This window comes from Suricata suricatta, chromosome 8 (genome assembly GCF_006229205.1).
Source record: "Suricata suricatta isolate VVHF042 chromosome 8, meerkat_22Aug2017_6uvM2_HiC, whole genome shotgun sequence".
Taxonomy (NCBI): Eukaryota; Metazoa; Chordata; class Mammalia; order Carnivora; family Herpestidae; genus Suricata; species Suricata suricatta.
In genome coordinates, this window is record NC_043707.1 from 123,505,623 (window position 1) to 123,517,656 (window position 12,034).

Consider the following 12,034-nt stretch of genomic DNA (forward strand, 5'->3'; position numbering starts at 1 on the left):
GTGGTATCCGATTGGGTCAGGCCTGTGCGCAGGCGCTTTTGAGTGGAGCCACATGGCCAACACAGGTAAAATCGGAAGCTGGGCGTCAATGGTGTTGGGGAAGTTAAGGAGGAAGAGGGAAAAACGGAATAAACCACCAAATAAATGTATGAGAAAGCGACCCAGAGCACAGGTTGTGACCGTCAACTGACCAGCCTTGTAATTCAGATTTCTGAATAAGGAATAGAAAGGAAGGAACAAATTGGGGGTTATTTGGGATCTGGAGCATCTTCATGATGCGGTAACATTTCTTGGATTAATTTGAGGCTTTGGCTTTCTTCTGAAAATTCTGCACAGAACACCATTCTTTATAGATCTGCCATTCATTCAATAATGAACTGTATAATCGCTCTTATTTACTAATTTATTCTTTGCTTCCTCATATATGAAAAAGAAATAAAGCAATACCCATGTCACATATTAGCTTGAGGACAAACTAGGTAATATGGGTGACATATCTGTGACTAGTCCCTGGTCCATAGCAAATGATGAGTAACTGCTGATTTTTATCATTTGTCATTAGATGTGCCCTCCTTCTGTCTGAGATTTTCTTAAATGTCTTCCTTCAGGGAAGCCCCAACTGCCACCACCTTAAGGGTCAGTTTCCCCTTGTATAGCTCTTCATTCTTTGTTGTGTTTACTTAAGTGTAAAGTGTGAAATTACTTGTTTGGTGCTGTTAATTTAAAAGAGACTAGTTTCTTAGTCTTAAAGCAGCAAATGTAGGCCTTTATTTTTTCTGCATATGGATGAATTGACAGAGGAATATTACAAGTATTTATATTTTTTAGGAACACAGAAATGTCAGTGGCAAAATTATTTTCAGTAAGATCACATCAGAATTACAGGTTTTACAAAATATTTTATCAGAGCCCTCCAAACTGAAACCAAGTAATTAAGGAGAGTTGAATGACTGTTTACAAAGTTGTAGACTGGGTTAAGAGAAACCAGCAAAAGAAAGTGAAGCATTCTAGGCCTAGCAGCAGAGGGAAGGCATTCCAGTAGAGGGAAGCCATTGCTACCCCTAATCCTAAAGAGGCAAGGGAAGGATGGGATAGGGAGGGTCTTCAGACAGAGGCTGTGACTAAAGAGATGCAACCAACCCATAATCCAGGCAGGGGATAAGTATCCTGACCTCACTTCTCCCAGACCTCTCTTCCGTAGATGCCACTCATTGGCAGGCCCAATGAGAAGAGAGCAATCACCAAGAGAGCTTATTGATGCCGTCCATACAGGCCAGCACTTGTGGGTGCAGAACAGAGTGGACACTGGAGGAGGGTGGTTGTAAAGGAGCAAACACAATATCTAGCACAATTCTTTTCATGGGATATGGTAACAATTTCATAATTTTTTGAGGTCTTAATGAACTCTTTGTTCAAGTTATGTTTAAATAGCTTTAGTAAAAAGAACAGAGAGAGTTGTGTGGCCAAATGAATTTTCCAGGATGATAGAAGATCTTCTGTCCTATGCTATTCTTACAATGCAACATCGACACTCCCCAAGGAAAGGTATGATCTATGTCTCTAATCCTTGAATATGTGACCATGGAAGAAGTGACACTGTGTGACTTCTGAGGCTAAGTCATAAAAGGTAAGATGGATTCCAACTAGTTCTCTTGGGAGCTTTTTAAAAAGTCTTTATTTATTTATTCAGTGATCTCTACACCCAACATGGGGCTCAAACTCACAACCCTGAGATCAAGAATTGCACGCTCTTCCAACTGAGCCAGCCAGGTGCCCTGCGATGCTTGTTTTGTTTTGTTTTTTTGAACCCAGGCACCATTCTCTGAAGGAGCCCAGATCAAATGGAGAGGTCATGTAGGACTGAAAATTGATACACCTCTTAGGGAGTGCAATTTGGCAATATCTATAAAAATTACAAAGGTATTTACTTTTTGGCCAGACTATTACACACCTGGAAATTTACCCTACAGTTGCAATCGCACAGGTATAAAATGACTATGTAGAAGGATAATTTAGGGCATCTATTTGTTTTCTCCTAATGATTATTAGTAAAGATGACACAGTAGCAGATTTATTGGGTGAGAACACACAACATTCTTTGTTGGGTATCATTTAAAGCTTGTCGTAAATTTAGTAAAGCCTCTATGTACGTTATAACATCCAGGCCAACAGAGGGAACAAAGATGGTGGGATGAATTCTCCCTGTGCCCAGGGAAAACCGGGGTGCAGTGACCTAACCATCCAGTTGGAAGTCATGGCCAAAGATCTGTGCCACATAACCGCTGAGTTCCATTCAGGGCTGCTCGGTAAACACCAGGACAGTGTGACCAACTCGTGCCAAACCAGTCACTTTCCCTCAGTATAACAGAATGCTTACCATGTTCCAGATATCCCACATCCCACATCTCGGGTGTAACTGGGTTGTTCTGTTTAGAGTGAATTTTGTTGTTGTTCTCAACGTAGGGGCGTTTGGGTGTTCAAATGTCCATAACCTGGGGTAAGGCACCTAAAACTCATCCCAAATCTGGGTATAGCCATTCATGGTTCCAACAGTCATGTTTTTAAGATTTTTTTGGTTAACAATTTGATGGGCTGCCTGCATAGTTTGGTTAACAGAAAAATAATTCTTATGTCCCATATCATTAATCGTGTGTGGCATAGGCCAGGTTTCTGGATCCGTGTTGGTCATGTCAGATGTACTAAGGATACCATTTTCAGGATGTTCCTCCTTAATCTGTTGCTTTACGTCCTTCTGACCTCCCCTGTGAAGTGGTTATATCCACCATAGTAATTCTGATGAGCTGGAGAGTGGAAGTTGTCCACATATTCAACAGTTGGATTGATTTTTATTTTGGGCAAATGAGTGGGGCCTCCTGCAGAAACACATTTCCATCAGGTGTCCATCCCATGACCCGACACCATAGGATAAGCAGAAACCCAAACAAATACTTTCTAAAAATTACACGATGCTACTTGTGCTGTGCATTTTCTGCAGATTTATTGCCTGTCTCTATTGGGGAAATTTATAGACGAGCTCCAGGGCATTGGGAACAAATGTGAGGCAAAGCAACCCAGAGTTGTATCTGTCGTTAACCTAAATGAGTTCTACAGAACTGGAGTTTATTAAAGAAGGGATTCTATCCCCAGCAGAGAAGTGACTTTGTATCAAAGAGCAAAAGCCGTGAGAATTCCACCAAGAAGGAGGAATATCCCAAATATTTCAGCTGGCTTAACCATCCTATATGCTCACATAGCCTTTGAGTTTCCCTAAATATTAAGTATTTAGGCATCTAAGTATTTGTGAAACTCCCCACTTCACACAAGTATTTCTACAATTAGGAGTGCGAGGATCAGGATCACGTGCGAATGAAACTTTGGACAGTTGAGCTTGAATAACCATCATAGGATAGGAGAAGTAGGAGAGTGATGAAGGATGATGGAATAAAACGTTTTCTTCCTGTGGTGAGCACAGCAGAATGCATACACTTGTCGAATCACTATGTTGTACAAGTGTAACATGGTGTGTCAACTATACTAATAAAACAAAACAGTTGAGGTAGAGGATGAGTCTCCATTGTGTCTGTAGCTGGCTACAGCATATCCTGCCTGATATTTTCCTGTTTTACCCCTTAAATGAGAACTATTGGTGAACCAAATTAGTTCAGCATTTTCAATGGGACTTTCTTTAAGATCTAGTCCAGGAGTCAATAGTGGACCAGTTGCCATAATATAGCCATGAGGGATCGCGTCAGAGGGAAGAGGCAAAAGAGTAGTGGAGTTTAGGGGCACCTGGCCGGCTCAGTTAGTGGAGTTTGCAGGTCTTGATCTCAGGGTTGTGAGTTCGAGCACTGCGTTTGGTGTCGAGATTACTTAAAAATAAAGTTAATAAAAAAGAGTAGCAGGATTTAAACAGCATCTGGTGACAGATGTTTGAAGGTGACTGCAGGAGAATGGCATAGGATGTCACTTTGCTAGCAGATAAGAGTTTCCATTGAATGGGGACCTTAAATGGTCAAAGGGGAACCCATGACTAGTTCTTTTGTGTCTTCTGACAAAATAAAGCTCTCATGCAGGATGGCGGTCCCTTGGCTCTTGGATCCAGCTGCTGAGTGTAGTACCCTAAAGTCCTGTGTTGGTCTCCATGTCTCTATGTCAGAACTCCTGAAGCGTTACCTTCATGTTGTGAACAAAGAGGAAGAAGGGCAATCGATCATTGGGGTGCCCCAAAGCAGGGATTCAGTGAGCTGTTTTACTTCCTCAAAAGCCTGTGGTTGGTTTTTGAGGAAACCAGTGGAAGGGCTGTAGGTTAGAGTGCCTCAAGTAAGACATTTAAGGATTGAGCAATAGCAGAGAAATTAGGAATCTGATTTCAGCAATATCCAGTTTGTCTCTTGTTGGGTTTGAGGAAGGGGAAAGGAGCAATGCTTTTTATTTCGGGATCGAAGAGAAAATCCTTGTTTGTTAGTGGCATATCCCAAATATTTAAGTTGGGGCATTTTATTTACTTATTTATTTATTTTTCAATGTTTATTCATTTTTGAGAGAGAAAGGGAGAGACAAAGCACAAGTGGGGGAGGGGCAGAGAGAGGGAGACACAAAATCTAAAGCAGGCTCCAAGCTGTCAGCACAGAGCCCCATGCGGGGCTTGAACCCACGAACTATGAGATCATGACCAGAGCTAAAGTCCGACGCTTAACTGATGAGCCACCCAGGCGCTATTTTTTTAAGTTAATTTTTTTCTCTCTACCTCTTGTCGTCCATCCGCCAATTTGGGGCATTTTAAATGTTTGTTTTTGAGAGAGAGAGAGTGCAAGGAGGGGAGGGAATTTAGGGCATTTTAAATTGTAATTTTTCTTTTGGTACCTTTGTTCTTTTTAAGCTACTTTAACAGGTGGATACTATCAGTTGAACATGCTCTTTATTTATTTAAAGGTTTTTATTTTACATTTATTTATTTTTGAGAGACAGAGTGAGAGCGGAGGAGGGGCAGAGAGAGGAGACACAGAATCTGAAGCAGGGTCCAGGCTCTGAGCAAACGTTCAGCACAGAGCCCGATGCGGGCCTCGAACCGACGGACTGTGAGATCATGACCTCAGCCAAAGTTGGACGCTCAATCGACTGACCCATCCAGGTACCCCTTGAACACGCTCTTTATGGAGGGGAGCAAAGAAGTGGTGGAGTTCATTAGCTGTTTGTTTTAAAAAGGAAAACGGAGCTTCTCTCAAAATGGTCTCTCACGTCCAGAAACGTTATACAATTCTCCAATGGGGGAAAAGAAGGCACAGAAGAGAAACATATCTCCCACTACCGAAGAGCATTAAAATGGTGCCACGTGACAGTATCAGGGGCTGATGGGAGCCAAGGTAGTCAGGAGACGTCTGCCTCGCAGGCGATGACACTGAGGCTGAGCGCTGAACGGGAAACACGGTCCGCTCGAGGCAGTGGCACGCACTCGGGGTGCCTTTCTACCAAGCCCGGGTTCAGCCGGCCCTTCACAGCCGTCCGCTTCTGGGCGCTTCCGGCCTTTTTCCTCCCACTTCACCCCTCCCCGCCCTTCCCTCTGCGGCCTTTTGAGGCTGCGCAAGCCCTTACCCAATCGAAAACTTTCTACTGCTAAAAGGGGCAGGGATTGGTCCCAAGTTCCAGAGACCGCTGGGAAGGGGCGGGGCTCATGGTATGTTTTTCATATATGGGCGGGGGCGGGCCAAAGGCGGACGGAAGTGGTCTGTGTTGTTGCCGGAAGTGGCGAGGGAGAGGCTGTGATGGCGGCTGCAACTTTAGCCGAAAAGGTAAGTTCTGCCGGCTCGACCCAAGGATTTTTGTGTGGGGAGGCTCCGGAGGACGGCGAAGGTCAGGGGCGGAGGAGATGCCGGGGTGCCGGGCCAGGGAGGCGCAGACACTGAGGTGGGGGTTGGGATGAGGGCCTGGCCCGCCGCTCAGCACCGACGGGGAATCGGCCAGGGTGGTCCGGGAAAAGCGGAGCCGACCCCTCCTGCGACGGGTTTTCTTCGCCGCAGGTACCGGTGGGCAGCGCGGAGGAGGGGGAGCAGCCCCTGGCGGCGGCGGCGGCTGCGGAGCTGGCCGCCCAGAAGCGCGAACAGAGGCTGCGCAAGTTCCGGGAGCTGCACCTGAAGCGGGTGAGTAGCCCGGGAGGGAGCTGAGGCTGGTCCCCTGGGACAGGCCCGTGCCGGTTCGCGGAGGTACCGGAAAGCTTCAGAAGGGTGCTTGGCAGACCGGCTGAGTGGAATGAAATCTCTGTCCTGGCGGTTCTCGACCCGGTCAACAGATTGCGATCACTTTTGAAAATACACGCTCTCTCCAGCCCTCCTCCCACCCACTTCTGCTTTAACTAATCTGGGCTAGGTTTGGGGCGGGGGGCGGTCTCTATTACTAACGGCCTTCCTGCTGTGTAGTCTCACAAGCTCTTCGTTGGACCTCGGGGTTATGTAGAGCTGGAGACTGGAAGAAACTCCTCCAGTGTTAATAAGAGAGCTGGTTGCCTGTTTATTCAAAAAATACCAGCAGATCTCTGCAAGTCTGTAGTGTCAGTGGCTCACTTATTTGGTGGGGAGCTAGATGATTAAGATACCGCCTTTGCTCTGAAGTAGAGGAGATCGGTTTATAGCCAGGGTTATATGGCTAACGTTAGGAACAAAGTGCCCTGGGAGTGCAGAGGAGAGGTGGACACCGTTTGAGGGGTTCTTGGGAGTGCCTCCTGTAAGAGGTGACCCCTAAACTTTGATGTGAAAGATGTGTAAGGTATTACCAGACAAAGAAGCTGGAGGAAGCAGAGGGAACAGATGCAAAGTAAGGAAATTCCTGTTAGAGCTAAGAGTGCAGCAAACAACTGGCAGCAATTGGAGCTGAGGAAGGACAAGGCGGCTTAAGTCACCTGACTGACAGCTTGGCTGCGCTTTCAGAAACTTCCGTCACGCTGGTGGAGTGAGACAAAAACAAGACTGTCCAAACCACAGAAATGCCCACACATTGCCCCCTTCTGCTAACGCCAGTGATTGTTAGGACCAATTAGTCTCCCCCCATTCATCCTGTAGAAGAACTGTGACACCCAGTCATCGAATGCCCTGTCTTTCTGACAGTGTCTAATGCAGAGCACAGCCACACTCTCTTGAACCTTATCCCCGACCCCAGTCACCTGGTACAAATAAACCTAAATCCCGTAACCAGCCCCCCGTCGCACCCTCTCACTGGAATGCCTGCAGCTCCCCGTGGTTTGCTGTCCCCTTCAGTGCACTGAACACAACATTGTTTGGCTGCAGGTGTGTTTTTGGTGTCTCTGACTGGAGGGCATTGCCAGAGGCAGGAGTACCAGAAAGTAAGAGGGATGGTAGTTGTAAGGAGTGCCTCTCTTTGCCTAGAGAAAGTTACTAAAGAATTGAACACACTTAAGTATTTACTTGGAGGGACTGTGTAAAGTATATGTCGTTGGAAATTAGGAGGCATGGCTTCCTGGACTGCCACCAACCTGTGACCTAAGAAGCATTTATGTATGTTGTCCTTAAGATGATATACTTACTTGGCTTTGTGCAGTTAAGTTCATTTTTTTAAGTCTGTTTTTAAGAGAGAGCTTGCACACATGTGCGAGCAGGGGAGGGGCTGAGAGGGAGAGAGAACCCCAAGCAGGCTCAGCACTGTCAGGGCGGAGCCTCATGTGGGGGGGCGGGGCGGGGCTTGATCCCCTGAACCTTGAGATCGAAACCAAGAGTCAGCTGCTCACCTTACTAAGCCACCCAGGGGCCCCAGTGAAGTTCATTTTAAATCACATTCTTCACACAGTAATTAAAATGGAAAATACCTTTCCTTTGCCATAAGGTAAACTGTTAAAATATTTAAAAAAGAGGGACTTGGAAAAGGCCAGCGATACTAAGATCGGTGCTAAAGCCCTCGGCCCCAAGTTGAGGTTTTTTTCCCCCTTGAATTAATCAGGATTAAAAGAGAATTGAAAGTAGAACATCTTTCTCCTCATATGATGTAATATTATTTCATGCCATCCAGAGTCTCCAGAAGGAGTACGCCTTCTCCACTTTTCGCACCTTGTCCAATCCAACCCCAAGTGCAAAATGGTCACGTGGCTAAACGGAGGCAGAGCTGACGGTAACCTCCAGGCCCCTACCCCGTGCAGCCCAGCACATTTCTTGACCGTACACATACACAGTGTGTTCTCGTGCTTAATATCCTTGTCTGTCTGGTGCTTTTAGGGTAACAGAGTCCCCTCGGTAATGTGTCTTACCTGACCTTTTTCAGAGTGGGCAAGATTTTGTTTGGATTTGCTTTTGTGTCTCAGCTCACAGACTTTTTGTGTTACGGTTTTAGAATGAGGCTCGTAAGTTAAATCACCAGGAAGTTGTTGAAGAAGACAAAAGACTCAAGTTACCTGCTAACTGGGAAGCCAAAAAGGCTCGTCTGGAGTGGGAACTGCAGGAAGAAGAAAAGAAGAAGGTTAGGTTCTACCCGCTGTCTCTATAAGTTGTTTATCCAATTCTTCTCTTGTATCGAGACAGCAGACGGTGGTTTCGTGCCCTGGCTCTGGAGCCAGACTGCCGAGTCCACGTGGCGGCTCTGCTTTGTACTAGGGGCGGCGCTCTGGGGGAGTTATTTAAGCTCCCTGTGCCTCTGTTTTCTGGTCTGTGAAATGGGGACCGTAATAATTATTTGAGCTAATTACGAATTAAATGCATGTAAAACATTTAAAAGGGGATCTGACACCTGAGAAACATTGAATAAGTATTTTAAACTGATGCACTCCCTTCTTACCATAGTAAGTTCCCAGGTTTGCTTCAAGGGTTAATCATTATTTTTGAAGTATTGCTTGGTATCTTTATTCAGCGTTGATTTAAAATGGATCGAATGATTGCTTTTCTCATAATTGCAGGAATTAACAGTTTCTTTCTGTTTAGGAATGTGCAGCGAGAGGGGAAGACTACGAGAAAGTGAAGCTGCTGGAGATCAGCGCAGAGGACGCGGAGAGATGGGAGAGGAGAAAGAGGAGGAAAAGCCCCGACCTGGGATTCTCAGGTAAAGCTGGTATTTTCCTGACCGGCCCTGCTAGGTAAGCATTACCTTTAGTGTGGCCGGTTTTAAGAAAGGCTGTGCCCCTTCACGGAATGTTCTCCGGGAGACCTGAACCCAAGAAAACTACAAATATGTCTCATTAGGGCAGAAGTAAAAAAGGCTGTACTTGAATCAGCTGGATGCTTTTATTCTTAGTGGTCAAAGTCATAAAAGCCTGTGTCATCGTCACCTTCAGGGCAGAGGCTCGGCTTGGGGTCCTGTGCAAATATTGCTACTACAGATTTTGATTTTCTCTGGATCGTAATGACAGAACTGGGAAATCTATCTTTCCTGGTGCTCCTTTTATTTCTAGATTATGCCGCTGCCCAGTTACGCCAGTACCATCGGCTGACCAAGCAGATCAAACCCGACATGGAGACGTATGAGAGACTGCGAGAAAAACAGTGAGTTGACAGGATTAATGCAAGTCCTGTTTTCATTCTGAAGGGACGGGGGGGGGGTGTGTGTGTGTGTGTGTGTGTGTGTGTGTGTGTGGTGTGTAGACCCACGCAGGCACATACATAAAGACAAATACATCTTCGTGCTTGGGTAGAGGTCATCAGCGGCTGCCTCAGTGCTCTCTGGCCTTGCCAATACTATTTATTGCTCACTCCACAGCAGTTAAGCTTCCCACCTGGTTATTTTTCTCGCTGGGTGTTGAGTTTAACAACCAGATTCTCATAGCGACTCAGATATTTCAGGAGGCAGAAGGCTGGGATGGGTGAGCTGCTTCTGCAGATAGTTTAGGCCTTGTGGACTCTTGGGTCTCTGTCACAACTACTCTGCCCCGCTGGTGTGATGTGAAGGCGGCCATGAAGGAGGCAGGAACCCATGGGTGTGGCCGAGGCCGGGCCTGGTGAGAGGGTCGCTGACCCCTTCCCTTTAGTGGGAAGAGAGAGAACCTGAACCTAGAAGCAAGTCCTTTAACCTCTGGCCCTTGGCCCTTTCACCAGAAGAAAGGAGGTGTTGGAGGAGGTGGGTGATGTCTCAGGTCCCTTCCAATTCCAGCTTCTCTTTAAAAAAGCAGAATACAGGTTAAGGTGTTCTCCCAGGTAAATGTATGTATGTATCTTACCACCAGCCGGGAGTGGTGGTTTAGCTTGAAATGTGAAACTGTGGAACCGTGTAGTGTCACTGTGAGTCTGCTTTGCTGTCTCTCCAGCGGAGAGGAGTTTTTCCCAACATCCAACAGTCTTCTTCACGGAACACACGTGCCTTCCTCGGAGGAGGTGGATAGGATGGTCACAGACCTGGAGAAGCAGTGAGTACTCAGCACGGCGGCCTGACAGTGTAAACGTTTCATGACAGAACAGACGTAGTGTGCGGAGAGCGAGCTGCATGAGCAGATGCCGTGCTGCTCATTTCTGACTTGGCCTCCGTTGTGATTTTGGGGGCGGACAGCAAGTGTGCATCGAGTCCGTGCGATTTGGGATGGAGATGCGAAATATTGCTGAAATTGAGTTGTTACAACTAAAGCAGGAAAAAGTCCAAAGAAAATTCTTCTTCAAGGGCTTTCACCTTCGTCACCAGTTCATTATTCAAAGAAGTACGAATGTTCTAGTAAACATACCTTTGTTATATTTGTGTTTCTTCATACTGATATGGCTGAGTATTAGGCACAGCGGAATGAATTTATATGTTAGGAATTAATATATGTAACTTTGAAAACTTGGGGGTGCTTGGGTGGCTCTGTTGGTTAAGTGTCCAGCTTCGGCTCAGGTCATGATCTCACAGTTTGTGAGTTCGAGCCCCGTGTTGGGCTCTGTGCTGACAGCTCAGAGCCTGTAGCCTGTTTCAGATTCTGTCTCTCTCTCTCTCTCTCTGCTCTTCCCCCACTCATGCTCACCTATGCTCTCTCCCTCTCAAAAATAAATAAACATTAAAAAAATAGTATGTAGCACATACATACAGTATCTAGTACATTCAGACTCCATATTAGCTGTGGTTATTTTTAATATAAATATTGTAGTCATTTAAGATTTCATGTGTCCAGTTGCTAACAATGTATTGCTGCTCTTTTAGAAGCATTCTGAAGATGAGTTTGTATTTTTTTAATTTCAGGGTTCATACCCAGGGTGGTGCTGTCAATTAGCAGTTTCAACTTTATGTTGATGAAAACTGCCCCCACCCCCAAGCGCGCTATTCTAAATGTACTGGTTTATAAGTGTACTTATAGCTATTTGTTCATGTTTTATTAAAAAAAAGGCAATTTTGAATTTTGTAAATTTTTTTCTTCTGCCAGAATTGAAAAACGAGACAAATACAGCCGGAGACGGCCTTACAACGACGATGCAGACATCGACTACATTAATGAAAGGAACGCCAAGTTCAACAAGAAAGCAGAAAGATTCTATGGGAAATACACAGCCGAAATTAAACAGAATTTGGAAAGAGGAACAGCGGTCTAATCTCCTTCAGGAGCTGTCAGGAACTGTTTTTAAAAGCCCATGAATGCTGGCAATTTGAAGTTCTCTTTCAGGTTACACCAGGAAATCAGCAGTCAGTCCACGATGCCTTCCTAATCAGCATTTAGAAATAAACGTTGTTCTTAAACGTACACTCCCATGTACGTCCCCCCATTTCTGTGCTTGGATAGAAGATGTATTTTAAGATGTAGTGTACTTGTTTTGTAAAAATCTGCTTTGTATAAATCCCAATTATTTTTCTATGTATTTTAAATGTACATGAACTGATCTTTGAAGCATTTGGGCTTCAGATTATTGGCAGCATCCATAAATGCAGTCACTGTTGCTTCGAGTACTGTTATGAATTTGACAAGATCTAGAGCTGAACTCGGCAGCCCTTGGAGGTTGTGCAGTGAGGAAGGAAGGCGGCCGTGGCTACAGGAGGGTCTGTCTACCCACGGCTGCTTAGAGCCGGGTTCAGGAAGCAGCAGAACTGTCTTCCTGCGAATGTTGACATATACAATTCCTTTTATAAAAAGCAAATATCCTGTGGGACAGAA

The 12,034-nt window shown here is 45.5% G+C and overlaps 1 protein-coding gene and 1 long non-coding RNA gene across 4 annotated transcripts; both read left to right on the forward strand.

Annotated features, from left to right (window-relative positions):
- On the forward strand, positions 1-5,010 carry LOC115299847. The gene is made up of 3 exons (XR_003912362.1): positions 1-65; positions 1,481-1,627; positions 4,969-5,010. It is a non-coding gene; the product is annotated as an uncharacterized LOC115299847 (long non-coding RNA).
- Positions 5,011-5,680: 670 nt separating this feature from the next.
- On the forward strand, positions 5,681-11,820 carry SYF2 (SYF2 pre-mRNA splicing factor). Of its 3 annotated transcripts, none has more exons than XM_029949411.1 (7): positions 5,681-5,789; positions 6,018-6,137; positions 8,332-8,457; positions 8,916-9,033; positions 9,383-9,473; positions 10,151-10,330; positions 11,312-11,820. In XM_029949411.1, the coding sequence occupies exons 1-7, from the start codon at positions 5,763-5,765 to the stop codon at positions 11,475-11,477; spliced, it is 828 nt and encodes a 275-aa protein (XP_029805271.1). In that variant the 5' UTR covers positions 5,681-5,762; the 3' UTR covers positions 11,478-11,820. The 3 variants fall into 3 exon arrangements, with proteins under 3 accessions (XP_029805271.1, XP_029805269.1, XP_029805270.1); XM_029949409.1 differs by having other exon boundaries at positions 5,705-5,789; positions 10,232-10,330; XM_029949410.1 differs by lacking the exon at positions 10,151-10,330 and having other exon boundaries at positions 5,705-5,789.
- Positions 11,821-12,034: the final 214 nt, after the last annotated feature.

Bases quoted from the DNA above. Each gene is read 5' to 3' on its own strand.
- SYF2 (XM_029949411.1), top strand. From the start codon at position 5,763: ATGGCGGCTGCAACTTTAGCCGAAAAG. The intron at 5,790-6,017 runs GTAAGTTCTGCC...TCTTCGCCGCAG, and splicing joins CTGCAACTTTAGCCGAAAAG to GTACCGGTGGGCAGCGCGGA. The intron at 6,138-8,331 runs GTGAGTAGCCCG...TTACGGTTTTAG, and splicing joins GGGAGCTGCACCTGAAGCGG to AATGAGGCTCGTAAGTTAAA.